The 14,807-nt window shown below is 41.3% G+C and overlaps 1 protein-coding gene across 1 annotated transcript in view; it reads right to left on the minus strand.

Annotated features, from left to right (window-relative positions):
- Window positions 1-1,232: 1,232 nt before the first annotated feature.
- The window catches only part of ARHGAP42 (Rho GTPase activating protein 42), a 297,832-nt gene continuing 284,257 nt past the window's right edge, over window positions 1,233-14,807 (minus strand). The window contains exons 23-24 of the mRNA XM_054015601.1: window positions 7,874-7,953; window positions 1,233-7,632 (exon numbers count right to left, since the gene is read on the minus strand). Of these exons, the coding sequence (XP_053871576.1) occupies window positions 7,544-7,632; window positions 7,874-7,953 (169 nt within the window). The 3' untranslated portion in view covers window positions 1,233-7,543. The remainder of the gene's footprint in view (window positions 7,633-7,873; window positions 7,954-14,807) is intronic.

The following is a 14,807-nucleotide window of genomic DNA, read 5'->3' on the forward strand; positions in this document are numbered from 1 at the left end:
CTTTGTGACCATTGTGACCAAACGAGACCTAAAACGGGTCCCAAACTTCAGTTTATCTTCCACACTTATTTTACATTGGATACTGCCATTTTGTGAGATCCTAGTAACACGGTTGACTCACACATTATGTTATATCATCTGTTATAACCACCAGCTCCTGCTATGTGGTAATATTGTCTAAAAAATATCCCTTGTGAGCATGCCAACACCCCTGACAAAGGTATTTGGAGAATCTCCTTGCAACACATATTTGTGATGTACTTCATGATATACAATCACTTGCTTAATTTACTTCCCACTTCTCATTGTGGGAGAATCCTTCATTGCTGGGATTTGAAGAGGGACCTGATAGGAGCAATTTCACTAGTTTTCATTTTAAATACCTGTTTTGGTACTTTATCAAAGTGTCTTTTCACAGAGATAAGACATTGGAGCCCAAATCTCCTCTCAGTTACACTGGTACAAATCAGGAGTAACTCTGCTGAGATCAATACCAGAGGTTCTTCAGAGGACAGATTCTCTCTGCTCTTCTTCCCCCAACCTCAACTCAGTCCCCATTTTTACTGTTTTTCTTCCACCTACATTCACTCTTCCCTGCTAATGCCTCTCCACTGTTGGGCAGGCAAAGAAAGGGTGTTAATTTAAGGGCTATTACCACCATCAATTCACACTCCAAATCCCCACTGATCTTAGTCAGTACAAAGATGGCATCAAGACCAAATATCCTTGTGGAAATTTTGAGGCGTGTGAGCCCCAAAGTAGTTACAGCACCTCGCTCATCTACAGGAACTTCAGCTGGTACCATGTCAACAAACACCTACCTGCCTATAATTATGAGAGACACTAAGATTTTGTTAACATTATTATTTGTTATGTGCCAATGATGTGCTTCTCTGTTATGTGAAGTGCCATTTTCTCATGTTCACTTCAGTCACATCTTACAGATTTCCCAGATAAAAGATTCTATGGCCAAGAAGGTATTTGCTGAACTATGAATTTAGCATTTTTATATATGTCCATTGCTTAACAGTGTGAACATGTTTGTAAGTCACCATCTACATCAAATGGCTACATAAATAATATTTAGGTAGCATTCAGTCATTGTGGTATCTAGGCAAGAATAACAAAATAGCACTCCAAATTAAAAAAATAAATGGGATGAATAGGAATAATAAATGGAATAAAATAATGGGCTGAATGGGAAATGTAAAAATAATAAAGAAAAAAAAACATGTAGTCAGGCTTTTTATTTTTAAAAATATTTCTTAAATTCATGAAATACAGTGTAAAGTACAGCACAGGTACTGTAGCAAGCCAGTTTATGAATAACATGCCAGTTATTTACATGTATATATGTACAGAGTGCAGATAATTACTGAAACCCCACTATAAAACAAACAAAAAGTTCAATATGATAATTTACTAGTAGTAACTTTTAAAATATATTTTATTTTCCCATGTTATTGATTGCATATAAATTCCTGGTATTAAAATACAGTATAATATCTAAGACTTCTATAAACTCTAGTACCGCCAAAATAATCATAAATATCATTCAGAATTGAAATCACAAATGTATGATCTGCCTAAACACCCTTATATTTGTTGCAATCCAAACTCTCAGAGCATTCGGAAATCCTGACCGCCAGTGCCAGAAGATTCATGCTGATTCACAACCAGGGCCGGCTCCAGGCACCAGCGTAGCAAGCTGGTGCTTGGGGAGGCCAATTCAAAGGGGCGGCACATCCGGGTCTTCGGCGGAAATTTGGCGGCGGGTCCCTCATTCCCTCTCTTCCTCTTTGAGCTGCCGCCGAATTGCCGTTGAAGAGGAAGAGAGGGAGGACCCGCCGAAGCGGTGCGGTTGAGCTGCTGCTGAAGTGCTGCCGCTTGTCTTTTTTTTTTTTTTTTTTGCCACTTGGGGCGGCAGAAAAGCTGGAGCTGGCCCTGTTCCCAACACAAGCTTCGCAGGAAGCTCAGATACAGAAGGACTTTCAAATAATGTATCCAAGGAGGAAAGCACCATTTAAAACAACAAAGACAGTCAAGTAACCTATGAAATGCTGCCACATACAGGAGAACAAATACTATGTTATTACCTTCAATGGCTGGAAGGCAAAATCACAGCAACAGCTGCTTGGATACGGAGGACCCAACCTATTTTGATTATCCTGGTTAATAGCTAGGTCAACACTCTCAGTTTTGCATGGGCAATGCCTGAAGGGGTATTACAGCAGCAGTCACCAGGGCTGTGTGATCTGGAGGAAAATGACAATGCACTGCGTTTAATCCCTGGTGGGTGGGGTGATTTATGGGGGATCCTTTACTAGAGAAAACAAATCTTAGAAACTCTAACGATAATATTGGGCCATATCACATTTTCCACTTTTCGGCAGAACACCTACTGATTTCAATGGGCACTTCCTTTTAAATACCGAGGGGCAGATCCTCAGCTGATGTAAATTGTCAGAGCTCCATCTTTGATGCCAGTGAATTATGACAATATACACCAGCTGAGGAGTTGCCTTATGATTGCATGATATGGTCTTTGATTAGGAGAGTCATCTTCTTGTCACTTACCCAAGAAGTGCATGAATTGGTGGTCTAACACAGGAAACATTCAGATTAATGTACTTTTTTGATCTCACTATTTATTCTTATGCAATACTAGTACGTAGAATATGAAACAGGGCCCAGTGCACAAGTATACAAATTACTGCTGTGTTAAATGCTTTTTTGCTGTTGTAATTACTCTGTTCTGCATGGTTTAAATTTTACTTTCACCCCTGCTAAGGTTTCTTTCCTAAACGGAGAGGGGAAAAAATTCCAATTACAGACAATAAATAGAGAATATCAAGGGGAAATGTAAAAAGATTGATGTGTTACTTATTACTGTCACGAATTAGCTCTGGTGAGCAATTCTGTGCATCATCTTCTCCAGAAATAATTCAACAATGCACTTGTAGGTTAGTTACATTAAAACAGCACTAGGGAGAATGGAAAAATTTCTCAGGACACAAAACTATAGTTTAATTTAAAAACCATCTCACACAGTATTCAAAACTCCAAAATGTGGCAAGAACCTTTTAACACTGAACTTGTAGAAATGATACTGAAAAATCATTTTTCATTCTGATTAACATTATTAAAAAACCCTGTATATAAAATACTAACATACTGTACATATTTATCAGACACTATAACAATCTTTCAACTGATTAATTTGAGTCAGTTTGTTAGACTGCAATAAGTACCAAATGACTTAACAATTAAAACACACAGTTAATTATATAAACTGTATACACAGACATACGCTTTTCACATGACATTAACATCAGTCAGCATATGCTACCAAATGTGAATCTTACAACTTTGCAAACAGTGGTTGTCTTGACTAGATTGCTACATCTTTACTGGCAGGGAAATACAGAAGATTTACCACACACTTCTTGTGCTTACAGAGTGAATCCAGGGCTGTTCTTAAATAATAATACAGGGACATAGTCAATCAATTTTTTGTAATTAACTAATTTCCTGATAGAACAGACTTCAAAAACTGTCTTTAAAAAAATCCTTGAAACAAAAACCAAAAAGGAAATAATAATAATAAAAATAATTAAAAAACCCAAGCTCTAAAACACCTTGAGGGGTTTTCTGCTCCTCTGTTTCAGGAAGGAGTAGGAGCACCACTACCAAACAAGGTCAGGCCCAACGCTCTCCTCCATTCCTGTCTCTCTAGGCACACTGCTTCCTCGTGTCTCTTCAGTTCCAGTTTTACTGCTGTTGCTACTGGTGAACACCTTTTTGCAAAGCTTGGGGCTGGGTGTGTACCATCAACACAGCAGAGAAACTGACCGCACATAAAGTGCTCACTTACTGCACCACGTAAGAGAGAGAGGGATAAAAAACAAATACCTTTCATCTCTTTCAGTTAAAGTACTGGTAGGGGTCACTCGTAAGAAACCACAGGAATAACATTTTCAGATGGCAATGTGAATCTAAAGGTGGCTGTGTCCCTTTAAAATGATATGCAGGATGCAGAGTGGCTGATTCACAGATTCCTAGGTACCCCATGTCTATTCACCATACACTACTGAGGAAGAGAAGAAGGCTCACATAGTATATTAGGCTAAAGGGGAAAAAAAGATCTTCCTCTCTCCCCGTCAAAGTTCCATGACTGATAAGTCTCTCCAAAGGGCTTAAGGAATCGTTCATCTCCACGGGATTCAAGAGGAGATGCACAAAAAGGGCCAGATTATGATTGCCCTGATGGGGAAATCAGGGTGGGGGAAAGATAGCTCAAATAAGCATTTTGCCCCAGCCCATTGCGGCCCTGTACAGAGGCCAGACAGCATGTCTGGGGACACTACTCCATGCTAGGGTCACTGGTTGTCCTAGTCTCCTGAGCAGGGCCCTACCTCCCTCTCCACTAACAACCCCCAGGAGTACAAATAGCACCTCTCCCTGGAATGGTGAGAAGGCGCAACCCCCTTGTTATCCCACCACTGTAGGACGGAGCCTTCAAGCACAGCCAAACAGGATGTTACACAGCATGGGATGAGAGAAGTTGAAATTTCAGAGGTTAATTACACAGGGAAGTCTCAGAGCTCTGACTCAGGGGAAGTGCCCATTGAAGTCGACATGAATTTTGCCTGACTTAAGAGCTGCAAGCTTTGACCTGCTGAGGAGCCTTCTTCCTTCTTTACTTCAGTGCTGAACACAGATACGTCAGCAGGATATTTGCCTCTACTGTCCAGGGACAGCTTTGGAATTATCCTTCACAACAACCTACCAAGGAAACACTCTTAATGACACGAGGTGTCACCTGCTGATAGTGAACTGGGCGAGAATGAAACTCTTGATAGTGAAGTAGAATGAATAGCCCAAATTATTGTGGGTCATTGAATTACTATAGTCATCGATCCCATGGTCTGACCTCCAGTGCCTGGTTCCAACCTACCCCCTACTAGCCTGCTTGAAGCTGGTGGGAAGTCTCCGTCTGTGTCATGCAAAGGATTCCAAGAGCCCCCCATGCTGAGCTCCATTTGGTGCTCTCAGTGCGGAGATGGCTCTTGCCACCAGCCTGAATTTCAACAATTAAATTTCTGTCATGAAATGACTCACTGTAAGCAACTCCCACTGTGTTGTCCAGGAGACAGGTACAGAAGCTATTAGAGATACACTACTTTTGAAAGACTATTGGCTATAGATAGCCTACTAAGACTTCCAGGGAAAGTGCCGGAAAATTTGGCAGTGTTTAATAGCTTGGTAAAGTTTTCAGCCCTGGGAAAAGCTCCTATTTAACCCATTAAGAAAGCAGTGCCCACTATTTTGGTAAATAAAGGGTTAATATACTTAATGGAGCTGGTTGGAAAAACACAGAGAAAAACGTTTTGTTGGTTGTCAAAATCAAAATGTTGCATGGAGACGGTTTTATTTCAACAAAGGTCTGAGGAAACCCTGCCTGGTGAGCTGCTGTGAAGCCTGGGCTTCCAAAGGCTGTGGATCCAGGACAGCCTGCCAGGGGTGCTGTCTCAGAGTTGGGGACCCCTTGGCTTCCAGGGTCTGCAGCTCCAGGACAGGCCAGCAGGCAGAGTGCCCTGGAGCCGGGGCGCCATGCCAATTTGCAGAAAACTTCAAAACGTGGGGTTTTCATTCTGAATCGGAACAAAACCTAATTTAGAAATATCTAAACCTTCGACATAATGGAATTACCTTGCCCTGCCCACCTGTAATATTTAATACTGTTACTGGAGACAGAGCTAACATGCAGGAGAGTCTGTGTGAGAGGCAATTCTTCCTGTAGCATTAACAGCAATGAGCTCAGCTGCTAATGTGTTCATGTAGCGCTGAAATGATTTTGCTTTGAATAGTACATGCTGACTGGCCATGCAGCTACTGCAGTTTTCCTAGAGCAGTTCAATAAAGAGCTATGCCCTGATTGAGCCAGTGGCTTAAGCGCATGTGTGATTCTGTTGACATCAGTGTAGGTTTTTGAGGTCACGGTGTACTGACTCCCCAGAATGGATTCACCAAGTTAGCAGCTCTGTCGATTAACTAATTGGGGATGTCCAAATTCAAGGGGAGTTTTGCCAATAAGGCCTTCAGGACTGGACTCTATGGTCATTCTTTCAGCAAGCAGAGTGTCTGCCTTGGACATATGCTTTGCTGTTTACTCTCTTGCTTTTCTGATTTCTGTTCTTTGTTCTCTTTGTAAAGGATTGTTATTCTGTGATAAAGTGCCTGTGCCTTCACTGTTTATTACAGCCTTTTATTAATACAAGCCATTGTACTTTGATGGGAAAACTCACACAAAATTTAATGTCAGTAGTTAGAAAATGACTGCCTTTTAGTTCCAGCTGGAGTAATTAATGGTTATTTGTAAATATCTATATCAAGCGGTTTTATCATCATGTTTTGGAATTGTTGTCAAATAACTAAGTGAAATTCTGAGGAAACTGTATTTCAAACTTAACAAAATAATCAAAGTTTATCTCATGTCAGATATTTTTTACAGCTAAAAGCAGCCTTTAGAAATCATAGCTTATAAAACTAGACACTTCATAGGTCATTTGTTTTGTATGCGGTGGAAAATCTGAAAAACAATTTGGGTGTCTTAATGGCATTGTGGGACTCTGCTATGTTTTATTTCAGGTTTTAGATTTATTTTCATTCTTTGTTGCTAACCTCACACATTTCCCCATCATTTTACTTTCAGTACTTCTTTGTTTGGTATGGTTGTGTTTTTGAGACAAGCCGAGAATGTCTTAGGGAAGATGGATGCTAGACATATAATTTATTATTAATATTAATTATATTGCTAAAACAAACTGATGAAAGCAAGGAGGAAATAAGATAAATCTGTACAATATTTGAATTAAATGATTTTAAAAAGGTCACATTTTGAAAGAGGACTTACTGCTTAATCAGTGTACAATCTAATTTGGTTATCAGTTATATAAATTACATACATTACTGGATCTGTATACTGTGATCTCGTTGCATAACAAGAGATTCAAAACTCTGCTTTTATGGCAGATTAACTTCTTCCATGAAATGACTGGGACCAGTCTCAGAATCAAGTTTTCTAATGCGGAAGGGAGATCATAGAAATATATCTTGCTTTATGAACAAATATATAATTTTTACATGTAAAACAATATAATTGTAAGGATCGGCAGAGTGCATTGCCTGTGAATTTCATGCTGGTTGAGCAATATCTCAGGTCTGACATGTTCTGCAGCTAATTTTCTGATTTTATTGCTCAACTGTTCCTTATCCATAAAAGAAATATGCAATATGCTTGTGTTACAAACAATGGAAGTTATTTAAACAGAGTACCATCTGCAGTACAAAAAACTGTTAACTATTTCATTATGTCCTGTTCCATTTATAGGGCGCTACCTAATTTGCCCTTGCAGAATTTGAAGAAAATCTACCACTCTCTGCTAACGGGCTGATCCCCACATCTGTGTCAGATAAAATCATAGTGCTTATTATTTGTTACCATGGATACCATGAAGATACTGCTGTCCACTAAAGATTACTAGAGGAAGACAACATAATTCTCTGGAACTAGTCCTGTTTTGCCTTCATACGTTGCTTTTAACCAGCCTGGTTCCACTGATGGGTACACTGCAATAAATAAATAAATAAATAAATAAAAATATATAATATATATTAAAATCTGTTATAGTTAAATTTAATCCTTATCCCAGATGTTTGAATTAAAAAGATCAACATCATTATAAAAGATCAGCATCAGATTAATGGAGATATAAACATTAAATTTGAAGTGAAAATCTCTTGACTTATCTCACAGATGCAGTTATGTTTAAATATTGTGTGAAAAGGAAGACTATCTAATACATCTTACCATTTGAAAATATTGCCCCCTGTGGGAAGGAGAGCTCATGACTGTGCTCAGCTTTACAGGAATACATGGCTTTGGCTTGTCTGAAAGATCAAAATATAAGTTTGTTACAAACAAGAAAAGGGGGAAAAATGAATTTAAAAATCTGAGAAGCAGAATAGTCAGCACTGAGCTGGGAAACAGGGAATCCTGACAGAGTTCTAGAGAAAACTCAGGAATCTATCTAGACTAACTCCACGTCTGCACATGATTTTCTGTAAGGCCTTGGGCAAGTCATGTAACTTCTTTGTACCTCATTTTTTCCCAGCTCTAAGTAGAGATATCAAAATTTATGGGCATCGCCCACCACACTGAGGTGAGGTGAGGATAAATTTGTTCAAGACGTCATGTGTTATGTAAAAGTACTGCAGTTTGTGATGAAATTGGAGATTATCGATAGCACTTTCTTCCCAGTCAGAACGTTGACTCAATGATCTAATATACCATCTGTGGTAGATTTTAATTTGTCAGCATAACTCCCCCCGACTTTCTTCCCATGAAATGAAATTAGTGAACTCAGAAGGTTATATTAAGGTGGAAACAATTTACACATTAAGGACCTCTCTGCTCCACCCTGTGTGCCAGTGGTGCTGTGCAGACTGATGTAGAAGGATGGTTCAGCCATTCCCCTGCCTCCTCCACACCCACTTTTGGAGCTCCATGCACCCCCGTAGAAATTAGGAAGGAAGGAACCCTCCCCCAATAGGGGTTCCAGAGAGAGTTTAATGGACGGGTGGTGGTTGCTGAAGTTGTGGTGGAAATCTGAGTTTAAACCGTCTGTCCAGAGGATGAAAATATCTTCAGTGTATCTCATGTATATCATTGGTTTCATGATGCATTTGTCCAGAAATTCTTCTTCAAGGTGGTCCATGAAGAGGCTGGCATATTGCAGAGCCATCCTAGTACCCACGGCTGTTCCCATGGCTTGGACAAACTGTTTGTTGTTGAATTTAAAATTGTTATGGGTGAGGATGAAATGGATGAATTTGGTAAGAGTCAGGGTGTATATCTGAGGACTGTCCATGTCTTATAAATATATGAGGCAGGAATCTATGGTGTCATTGTGAGGGACATTGTTGTATAGGGAAGTGATATCCATGGTAGCGAGGCTTGTGTTCGGATGGAGGTTGCTAATGTAGTGGACTTTCTGGAAGGAGTTGGTTGTGTCTTGGAGGAAGCTGGCCCTTTGTGTGGTGAGTGGTTTGAGGATGGCTTTTATGAGTTCTGATATTCCTTCATGGCACTCTTACACTCTGGAACACTCCCACACTAGCATCAACTTCCTGGACATGACAATCAGCTTCAATAATGGAACCCCACAGACAACCATATATGAGAAACCCATGGATCAGTACACCTATCTTCATAGATCCAGTAACCACTACAAACACACCAAGAAATCTATTATCTACAGTCAGGCACTCAGGTACTACAGAATATGATCAGAGGAGAAAGTCCAGGATATATACCTTAACACGCTCAAAACTGTCTTTACCAAACAAGGACACTGCATCAGAGAAGTAGACTGCACCATGAAACAGGACACCCAAATACTCCAGGAGAACCTGCTTCAATACAGAAATAGAACCCCCTCCGACCATACACCCCTAGTTGTCGCCTACCATCCCAAACTGGAACCCATGTGGGGTATCATCAAACAAACACAACCCACAGTTGATGGGGACCCTATATTGAAAGAAATCTTTCCTGAACCCCCTCTTCTGGCCTTCAAACAATCCCTCAACCTCTCTAAGCTCATCATCAGAAGCAAGCTCCCCACTGACCAGGACACACCCACTCAAAGCAGCACCAAACCCTACCAGAACAACAGATGCAAAACCTGCAGAAATATTTCCACTGCTACACCCCCCACAACACACCTTTCAAGATCCATGGATCCTGCACATTCCTAACACAACATGTGAGGTACCTCATGCAGTGCTCTAAATGCCCTAACAACAACTATGTGGATGAACCCAGACAATAACTATGCTCTTGAATGAACTTGCACAGGAAATGATAGAAGACAAAAACTCCCTATCACCTGTGGGTGGACGAACACTTTTCACAAAGCAATCACTTTATATCTGACATATCAATCCTCATTCTCAAAGGAAATCCACCCAACATTTGCAAAAGACAAGCCTGGAAGCTTAAATTCATAACTCTGCTACACACTAAAAATCATGGACTGAACAGAGACACTGAATTTATGGCTTATTACAACAATCTGTAGCCCACTAACCCCCTTCTTTTTGTCCTGTGACTGCAGAGATGTTAACGGGCCTCTCTACCTTGAATGTCCCTTAGAATATGTGCTAACTACTTATGCTAAGTTTCAGAGTAACAGCCGTGTTAGTCTGTATCCGCAAAAAGAAGAACAGGAGTACTTGTGGCACCTTAGAGACTAACAGATTTATTAGAGCATAAGCTTTCGTGGACTACAGCCCACTTCTTCGGATGCATATGCATCCGAAGAAGTGGGCTGTAGTCCACGAAAGCTTATGCTCTAATAAATCTGTTAGTCTCTAAGGTGCCACAAGTACTCCTGTTCTTCTTTTTGCTTATGCTAAACAATCCATTCCACCCTGCATTTAGCTATGAGGCTCGGAGTACCTTTCACAGACCTGAAGAAGAGCTCTGTGTGGCTTGAAAGCTTGTCTCTCACATGAACAGAAGTTGATCCAATAAAAGATATTGCCTCACCCACCTTGTCTCTCTAATAAATTCCAGTCAGCACAGACCTAGATTTTCACAAAGCTCATACTTCAGTTTTTGGGTGTCCTCTTCAAGGCACCTTAAAGGGGCCTGATTTTCAGCACTTTTTGATAATCAGGCCCTTTTAAGGGGTCTCAAGTTTGACACCCAATAGCACTAGACACTTTTGAAAACCTTGACCATAGCCCCTTTTGTGTGGTGGTGGTGGTAAAGAGGACAGCACACCACTCCAGATGATCTCTCTGCCTCTCATTTCTAGCAGGGAAGAGAAACCCTGAACTCATTCAGAAGAAAAACGGATCGTGCCTCCCTGTTGATGCTATTATTTGTATTCTAGTAGCACCTAGCGGAGCCAACTTTGATTGGTGCTTCCAGTGTTGTAGGCACTGTACAAACACACAGTGAGAGATCGTAAGCTCTTCAGGGCAGGGACTATCTAAACAGACAAGACAAACAAGGAAGTTTTGTTACCCGTCTTACAGCTGATGCAAAGAGGATCTGATAGCTTGTCTAAGATCACACAGGAAGTCCGGGACCTGTCTGGGACTGAACTCTTATCTACAGAGTCCCAGTGTGGTGCCCTAACCACAAGCCCTCCTCTTTAATTTGATATGATAAAGAGCTCTATAAACATTTATGGTAAGTATGTTCATAGTTCTCCCACAAAATATCTATTTCCCGTATCACTTAACCATAAAACTATACATAATACAAACATGAGACCAAAACCCAGATAATCTAAGGTATCCTCTACTGAATTTAATAAACCACAGAGATGATTATAAACACATGGATAATATGCAATACCCTCCGTATTTGGTAAGGCTGTAAACCAGTCAGGCTGTGTTCTAAACCAAGGTTAAGAGTTCAACTGCTACAGTGAGAAGGGGAAGCTAAGAACAGAGAGAGAAGAAATGGTAATGTTTGTGGAGTGTGTGTGTGGAGAAATAAGCTATTTAGCTTTCCTGGAGTCAGAAGATGTTGATTTTTATTGTGGTGTTAAAATGAGATAAGTGGAATAAATACAATTCTTTCTTTCTCTGGCACTTTCTTATGTTTAGTGAAATATACCAATTTCAGCTGAATGGAGGGATGTTTATCTCCAAAAATGAAATAAATTTGAGAAAAAAATAGGGTGTCGGTCTTGCATTCTCCAATTAAGAGAAAGTTTGTAGGGACCCGAGTGTCAAGTCATTGCACCTATAAAATGAGTGAACAAAATGCAGCAATTAATTGACTGCACAGTCATATAAATGCAGTAAAGTGTGAGCAAGTTTGCTTGAATTAACAGTTTCTTCAAGTGATCTTCTTATTATCTTAATTTGTTGTTATTATTCTTGACATACAGAATAATTATACTCCACTGATGTCATGTACAAATAAAACAGTGTGCATGAAATAGCATAGGGATAGGCCTAATCTAGAAATATATTCCCATGACTTTTTGACTAATTTTCAGGCTCCTGATTATTCCCTCAATCTCCATCACATTTTGTGATTATTAAGATATCGTTTTCCTATGATGGTACTGTCCAGCCACAATGTGTTATCAAGCTTTCACGGCTCAAGGTAATCTTATTGTGTGCAACTGCGCAGAGGGACATTCTCTCCAGTGGTGCTAATGCTTTCTTTCAACCAATGCTGCCAGTCGAAGAGGGTGTGAAAATAGCACTATCATCTATAGTGAGGCTCTTAAAAGGACTAACATTATTTTGAAGAAGAGAGTTACTCATGCCGTTCAGTGCATAGAAGAGTTAGATAATGGCATCTACCTCTCCTAAGAGTTCACTTTCCTTAACTTGAGTTGAACAGCTTACCTAGCGGAGAATACATTTGTCTTCCCCTCATAGGGTGGCAGGCCCCAGTAAATAAAGTAGGTCAGCTCCCCTGTGCCAGAGCAGGTGCTTCCATTTAGCCAATGAAGAGGGCAGGGCAGCAGCTGGGAGATATCAAGGAACAGAGAGAGAGCCAGTAACAGAAAGTCCCAGTGAGTCACAGCAGGCTGGTTCTGTCAGGAAGGGCAGGTGGGCACTGGCAAAGACCAGCGGACTGGAGTGGTCTTAGAGGGAAACAGAAGGGTGGTTCCTGGGGACAGGTTGAAGGCAGGGGAGCAGCAAGAGGGGTTTTCTGGCTGGTGTCTCCAAGACAAAAACCAGGGCCAGAGGGCTGGAGAGGGCTGAAGGCTGGAGGAGTAGCAGCAGAGGGAGCTGCCTCCTGGCTCTAAGTTGGAGAACTGCAGCCAAGGGCTGGAGAGGACTGAAGGAAGGAGAGTAGCGGAGGAGATTAACTTCTGACATCTTCAAGGCCGGTGAGCTGGACCCAGAGAAAACATGAGAGGGCTAGGGGAGTGAGGGATGCTCTCCTGGCAAAGATGCTCCCACACGAAACTCTGTGGGGATTCCCAGTGGGAAGAGCGGAAATCTGTCCTGGTACAAGGACAGGAGAGGACTGACAGGGTCCAGGCATGGTTGAATGTACATGGGGCATCAAGGGACGAGGTGTCTTGAGTTTTAATGACTGCTTGTGCTGGGGTGAGAAATGGACTACATGTTTGGGACTTTTGCTATGGATTATGTTGTTGTAATAAATCAGGAAGGGCAGTATTGAAACAAGAAAGCCTGAAGAGAATTAGTGGGTCACCCGAGAGGGGAAACTGAAACAAGGGTGCCTGTCATGCCATGGCCTGCCACAGGAGGGCACTCCAGGCAGGGGCTGCCCTATGACACTCCCCATTTTCAGGCCTACTTTTACATTTTTCCCGAATCCCTAATGATGAGTTTATGATTATTGACATCAAAACATTTGGGTGATTATCTAAATCTCAGCAGATCATCAAAATATTATTGATTATTGCATGGTGCCAAAGCCCCCGCCCCTCCAAGCTCATCATCAAAAGCAAGCTCCTCACAGACCAGGAGTCCTCATCTGCCAAGGGAACCTGCACAATACCTTCAAAAGACGAGCCTGGGAGCTTAAATTCATAACTTTGGCTGACACTAAAAACCATGGACTCAACAGTGACACTGGATTCATGGCTTATTACAGCAACCTATAACCCACTAACAACTCCTCCCCCCCCACACACACCCAAGCTGCCTTTCCCCCGCTTCCTCTAACTACTTATGCAAAACAATCTGTCCCACCTTGTAATTCTCTATGACATTCTGAGTAAAAGACCTGAGGAAGAGCTCTGTGTGACTTGAAAGCTTTTCTCTCTCAAACAGAAGTTGGTCTAATAAAAGATATTACTTCACCCACCTTATCTCTCTAGGCACTTTATAGGCAGCCTGAAGTGTTAGATTCCTGCTCTAAAGAAATGTGGTCTACATAGACAACGTACACATGAAAGAAAGGAATGGGATGCAATTGTTAGTGCCAGAGATTTTGTTTGGATTCTTTTAAAGTGTTACGCTTTGTATAGGACTGTCAGACAACTGATTAGTAATGCTTCTTTGCATGGATTTATAGGACATGGATTTATAGGCCTTGAGGTACAGTCTAAGGTAGAACTTGAAGGAGAACAGAGTGTGGAGGTACGTGGCTTCCAGGTATATAAGGACATGTGAAATAAGGCACAGAAGCAAGAGGACAATGATGACAACTGGATGGATATGTTTAATTACATAGCAAGGAAGAGACGCAAAAGGGAACATAGGTCCTCCCCCTTCCCTAGACATCATACTACCAAGCCACATTGATTCAAAACCTGAGCCTGTTCCCCCAGGACCTTGCTGCCAGCTCAGATGAAATCATGATCACTGCACCCTCTCTCATTCTTTGGGCTGTTCTCTCTCGTGCAATTCTGGTCACCTCTATGCCATGATGTTCACTCCGGTCAGTAGCTTCTCATTTACCTGAGCCCCCAAGAGTGCTGTGTGCCCCTAATGGAAAGCTAGAAAACAGGAAACCTCACATTTCCCAGACTAAAAAGCGACAAAGAGTCCTGTGGCACCTTATAGACTAACAGACGTATTGGAGCTTAAGCTTTCGTGGGTGAATACTCACTTCATCAGATGCATGCTTTTTACAGATCCAGACTGACACGGCTAACCCTCTGATACTATTTCCCAGACTGTAAGCTCTTCGGGGCAGGGACTATTTCTCTATGTATTTTTGTACAACATCTATCACAACGGGGCCTCAATCCCCATTGGGGCTGGTGGGCAATACAGCAATATAT

Source organism: Malaclemys terrapin, chromosome 1 (assembly GCF_027887155.1).
Source record: "Malaclemys terrapin pileata isolate rMalTer1 chromosome 1, rMalTer1.hap1, whole genome shotgun sequence".
Taxonomy (NCBI): domain Eukaryota; kingdom Metazoa; phylum Chordata; order Testudines; family Emydidae; genus Malaclemys; species Malaclemys terrapin.